General features: G+C 37.1%; 1 protein-coding gene across 1 annotated transcript; it reads left to right on the top strand.

Annotated features, from left to right (window-relative positions):
- The first annotated feature begins 687 nt into the window (after nucleotides 1-687).
- Nucleotides 688-5747, top strand: LOC104159219 (armadillo repeat-containing protein 1-like). Its single transcript, XM_009697067.1, has 2 exons — nucleotides 688-849; nucleotides 5652-5747. The coding sequence occupies exons 1-2, from the start codon at nucleotides 688-690 to the stop codon at nucleotides 5745-5747; spliced, it is 258 nt and encodes an 85-aa protein (XP_009695369.1).
- The last annotated feature ends 301 nt before the right edge of the window (nucleotides 5748-6048 follow it).

The following is a 6048-nucleotide window of genomic DNA, read 5'->3' on the forward strand; positions in this document are numbered from 1 at the left end:
TTCTTTTTATTGAGAGGGTACTAGTGAAAAGAAAAAAAAAAAACCACCACCAAAATCCAGCCTCTAAAACCCTTTTTGCCTTTGAATGCGTATGGCATTACACTAGTTGTTTGAAATACAGATCCAGATTAAAACTTAATGTTCACTGTTCTTGATGCAGTTTTAATCTTTTGCTGGTTTTTCTGGCTCATTTTTCTGTAAAATTTGAATATTGCTAAAGGCACTCAGAAAATACATATTTTGATTTTGCATGTGTTTATACGGGTAGATGTTTATAGACTTCTAGGGTGCCTTGTTGTGAGAAAACTATGGATTTCTCGGAAATACTGGTCAGTGGTGTAAAAAAAACAATACAAACATTCCTGTAAAGGCTTACTGGTCTGGAATTATATACAGGAAACAAATCAAACTATTATTGACCAATCCTGCCTGTTCTCTGCATGGGAAGTTTAGATTTCCAGTTTACAAATGTGAAGATCCACATCCTTATCAATTCCATCCACATTCCATGAATTCTAGTCCTTGGGTTTTTTAATAGTTTTATTCTTATAACAAATCAGTGCCTTGGTGCTTTTGTCATCTGTGTTTTACTTGATGGTAAATGTTGTAGTATTAGTAATACAGATTTTATTTTTTTTACCCCAACAGGTATTTTGTATGCATGGTGCAGAAAAAATGAATTCTACTATGAGTGAGGAACCCGATGCACTATCTGTAGTTAACCAACTCCGAGATCTAGCAGCTGACCCATTGAACAGACGGGCCATTGTTCAGGATCAAGGATGCCTGCCAGGTCTTATTCTGTTTTTGGACCATCCCAACCCTCCAGTTGTTCATTCAGCTTTACTAGTAAGTATTCTGGAGATAAATTTGTATGTCAGTAGGACATTTTGTAACTATGTTAATAAGTAAAAATGTAAAAAATAAAACCTAGTTTTGTGTTATGTTGATATTCATTAGATATGTTTTTTTAAAAACATGTATTTAAAAAATTGTTTAGCAATGACACGTTATTCCAGGGGAATTTATGGTTTTTTGAAGAGATTAATTTACTTTGCATTTTTTCCCTAATACAGCTGTTTCACTCTTTGTGTGGAGGAAGGTAAGCACCCTTAAATCTCTTTAGGATGAAGTCATGGAGCTTAGTAAATATACACAGTGATTCAACACTCGTATTGTAAAAAGAAAAAAAAAAGGAAAAAATTAAAATAATTGGATAATTTAGGCTAGAAATGACCTTCAGAGGTGACGTAGTCCAATCCTATACTCAAATTAATTGTACTCGGATCACAGCTCAGGGTTGTGTCTGTTTGATTCTTGAACACCTTGAAGGATTCTATAACCTCTTTGGCACCCTGTTCCAGCGTTTGACCACCCTCATGGTATTAAAAACAAACAAACAACCTCCCCTCCCCTAAAACCAACCCAAAATCTAATCATATCTAATAAAACTTGTTCTAGCTTTTGTCCATTTCTTCTCATTCTAAATCAAACGCTGAAGTCCTGATTTGTCATCCTGAATCTAAATACTGACTTAAAAAAGTGTATTTCTTGCTTAGAAACAGGACAAACAAAAGTCAAAATTTTCGTAAAAGTCTGATTCAATTCTTCTAGTAAGATTTTAAGTTACTAAAATTTATGTGGTTACTCTTGTTTCTATTTTTATGCCATTATTGAATTGTAAACAATGTGAAACTAAAGAATAAAGAGCTCTGGCTTTTATATACAAGTATACATTATTCTTTATGCTATTAATACCTATCTGTACCCTAATTCTGTATTTTTCCTTTGTTTTACTTTCATAGTGGATATTAGCAGACTTCTTGGAATTATTTTAGTGGCTCTGATACTCTTCGGGGTTCAGGGAATGAGGTCACATAATCCAGGAGATCTGTGTCCTGCTAATTGGTTTTTGAGTTAGCCTTGCTATAGTGTTTGCCAGACTATAATGTTCTTCACTGGAAGAACTTTGAGCTGAGTTTACAGTTCTTGGGAATATGTTGCATTGGTTTTCTTTCCAGTGCAGTTTCCTTAGGTTGTGGTCTTAAAAAAGGATCTTGTTTGGATGTCTCACTCTCTTTTTCCTTCCTTTGCTCATTTGGGCTGCATATTCTCACTGCTTGCACAGGATTCAGAAATCAGTCTGTGATCATGTTGCAAAAACTAACTCTATATAAAAAGGACTATCTTTGTCAGATTGATGAGGGCTAATCCAGTTTGCAGTGTGGTTCCACAGCCCCGGTTATTATTCAAGTTGTGTTGTAAGGACATCTCCTTGGGTGGGAATGGGAGACAGCAGTGTTGTTCCATTTAGTGATAACCTACAGTTAGAATGGATTAAGAATCAGGATTTATGGCCAGCAGGTGGAGGGAGGTAATTCTGCCCCTCTACTCCGCCCTGGTGAGACCCCACCTGGAGTATTGCATCCAGCTCTGGAGCCCTCAGCACAGGAAAGACATGGACCTGTTGGAGAAGGTCCAGAGGAGGGCAATGAAAATGATCCAAGGACTGGAGCACCTCTCCTATGAAGACAGGCTGAGCGAGTTGGGGTTGTTCAGCCTGGAGAAGAGGAGGCTTTGGAATGGCCTCATTGCAGCCTTCCAATACCTGAAGGGGGCCTATATGAGAGTTGGGGACAGACTTTCTAGCAGGGTCTGCTGTGACAGGAGAAGGGGTAACGGTTTTAAACTAAAAGAGGGTAGATTCAGACTTGACATAAGGAAAAAATTTTTTACAGTGAGGGTGGTGAAGCACTGGAACAGGTTACCCAGAGAGGTGGTGGAAGCCCCATCCCTGGAGGCATTCAGGGTCAGGCTGGATGGGGCTCTGAGCAACCTTATCTAGTTGGAGATGTCCCTGCTCACCGCAGGGGGGTTGGACTAGATGACCTCTGAAGGTCCCTTCCAGCCCAAATGATTCTATGATTTAGAGGAGACCATGCTATGTCCTAGGACCACGGCTGCAGTCAAAAATGGATCAGTTTACTGTGAAAACATGTTTTTGTCTGCTACTCAGACTCCTTGTGTTCATGAGTTCCTGAACCTCTTAGGTTCTGTAGCTTTTAATATCTTTGCTGATAACTTTTTAGTCTTCATTTTTGGTATTTTTCCATTCTGAAAGGTTGGGGGGGGGGGGGGGGGTTGGTTTGTTTTTTTCTAGCCATCCCATTGGTCAAAAAGGTGCTTTCATTTGAATGGTAGTCATTAAATGTAATGATTTTCCATTAGGTTTATACCTAATAAAAAGATGTACAGCACTGGCTTTAAGTATCTTATTGTATTATTCTACGATTCCCATAGCTGAAATTATAAATTACGTGTATGAATCATAATAAGTCCCTATTTAACTTTTTTGATATGTTGTAGAATCTTTCAGGGAGTGTGTTTTCCTCTCCATATGCAGTTTCAGCTTAGTCCCTTCTTCTGTTTGATCAAGATGTGGTGTATTTTTCTACAGTTTTCTCTAGTTTTGATTCCAGGAATTCTTTACAGTACACTTCAAATGCTAAAAGTTTTGAAAGTTTTAAATAAAAAAATCAGAAGTAACCCAGGCAATACTACTTCTCCCCACTTAAGATTGGACTAAAATATTAAAAAAATAGGACTCTGAAGTTAAGAAACTACATTAACAATTCATTTGTAAAACATGAAAGGTGCCTTTTGTTATTAAGATTGACGAGTTTATTTTTATATTCAAATATGGGGATAGTCTTATTGATTGTGATGAAATAGTGATGAAATACTTGTGAGCTGAAAGCTAATGTAGATAATGTGTTTTGCTGAGCAGAGACTGAGCCAAAGTCCATAACAGTAATGTTCCCTATGCCTTCAGTAGACTGTCATTTAATAAGCATAAATTATTTCACTTCTTTGAAGGTGCAGACCTTTGAATCTCCCATGGGGGGCAGGGGGAATAGGAGTTCCTAGTGTTGAAATGTCAGGTCACTTAAGTTGTTCTCGTAACTTTGTCTTTGGTCTTATTTTAGTGGAAGTTACGTTTGTGTGTAAAGGGTATGTAACAGATGGCAAAAAGAGACTGCCTACATTTTGACTCAAATAATTAGCAGTTAAGAGAATAGTTTTTTCTTTGTCTGACAACATTACATCCTTACTAAATTGCCTAACAGAGACTAATAAAAATGAGAAACTTTTCCACCAGTAAGGATACATTTCTTAACATGAAAGTTTGTAGTTCAGAGCTATCATTCAGGTATTTTCCCGTAGTTGAAAAGGAAGAAAATAAATGCATATATAGCATTTATAAACTGCAATTATTGATACGGATCCACATCAGGAAATAGCGAAAATCACATTTAGAATTTTTATCATGCCAGACAGCAGCCAGACTTTCTCAAAAGGCAATAAAATGGTCTTGAGTTTTGCCTAATATGTACTGAAGATGATTTAGAAAAAAAACCCAGATGATTAGTTCTCTATCTCTGAAGAGATTAAGCAGCATGTTATTTTTAAGTCGGCTATTGAGCAGCATAGCTATTATATGACTATATCTAAAGAATTGGTGCACTTCTAAACTGTGCTATCACAATCCCCATTTTATAAACCATTGTATTTGTGTATTGCAGGATTTTGCAAGTGCAATTCTTGTACCTACATCAATAAAACACTGATTAAAGCACAATGCACAGTAAACCTTTGGAGGTTCCTGCTAAGAAAACCTTGTCAGCACTAACAATAGAGAGATGTCTCATGAAAAGAAGGACTGACATTTTAACTGGAAGAGTATTATGTTAGGAGGGTCATGCAAATATACAGTTGATGCCTGGGGTCAGCAATGTGAAGTTGTGTAGAGTCTACCTTGGAAGTCAAATAAACAAAACCTTGGATAACAAATAAGTGTAAATTGCCAGTTCAGATGACAATAACCTAAGCAGCTTGCTGCTGCTTGTCCTCTTATTCCTTCATGGAGTGATGAATATTGCAATTAATCTTCCTGAAGCTTATAAATGTGGTAGACCTCTTTCTGTGGACAGTAGAAACGTGGTGGTGGTGAGTCTTCTAGTACTGGGGGAGCCTACAGAATTGATGGAAATTATACTAGGAGCAGAGTGTGTAAAAATTACTTTAGGTCTCGCATAAGTGTTTGTTGGAAGGGACTGCTGGAAGTCGTTCGCTTCAGCTTCCTGCTTGAATTGGGACTGTCACCAGCACTCAATCAGGTCAGTTGTAGCTTTGTCTCGTTGATTCTGCAGTCCCACTAGGTGATCTGTTCCAGTGTTGGAACTGCATTCATAGTGAAAAAACTTTGTAATATCTGATATAAACTTCCCAAGCTGCAATTTATGGCTGCTCCTGCTTGCTACATTGTCTGCTGCTGTAGAGGAAAGTTTGGCTTAATCATCTTCATAAAGACTTCTTGAGTAGTTGTAGACAGCTGTTAGATTGTCCCTTAGACTCTCTTACCCATGTAAACAATCCTGGTCTCTCAACCTTTTCTCATAGATTAGATATTCTATGCTTTCTGTGTGTTTCTAAGAATAAAACAATTTTTTAATGGTCACAGTAGGTGAAAATACTCTTTTATCTTCTTACTAAAACTCACATTGTGAATGTTTTGCAGATGTATGCTGATAAAAATGAATGATAATGTACTGGACATATTGCTGATTTGCTGTGGTCCTCTTTTCCTCTAGGCTCTCCGCTATTTGGCAGAGTGCCGTGCCAACAGAGAAAAGATGAAAAGTGAATTGGGTATGATGCTCAGCTTACAGAATGTAATACAGAAGTAAGTTTATGATGGGTTGTTGGATCCAAAGACAGTGTAAACATAACATTCTGATGGAAAATAAAACTCTGACTATGAATTCGTATAGCGAATTTTTAATATTGCATTCTTCCTTGTTAAAGTTATGTGGCTGCAAGCAATTAATGGTTTTCATTTCACAGTATAACAAAATAATTAGACCATAGTCTACAAGACATACTCATTTGAAAGTCATTTGCGAAACAACAGATTTCTTGCCCTTGTTACAGATAACTAATTCTGTCTCTTCTCTTTTGGTTCTCTTATCCTTCTCATCATTGTATAAG

This window comes from Cariama cristata, unplaced genomic scaffold (genome assembly GCF_000690535.1).
Source record: "Cariama cristata isolate BGI_N322 unplaced genomic scaffold, ASM69053v1 scaffold27963, whole genome shotgun sequence".
In the NCBI taxonomy this organism is placed as follows: domain Eukaryota; kingdom Metazoa; phylum Chordata; class Aves; order Cariamiformes; family Cariamidae; genus Cariama; species Cariama cristata.

Bases quoted from the DNA above. Each gene is read 5' to 3' on its own strand.
- LOC104159219 (XM_009697067.1), top strand. From the start codon at position 688: ATGAGTGAGGAACCCGATGCACTATCTGTAGTTAACCAACTCCGAGAT. The intron at 850-5,651 runs GTAAGTATTCTG...CTTTTCCTCTAG, and splicing joins TTGTTCATTCAGCTTTACTA to GCTCTCCGCTATTTGGCAGA.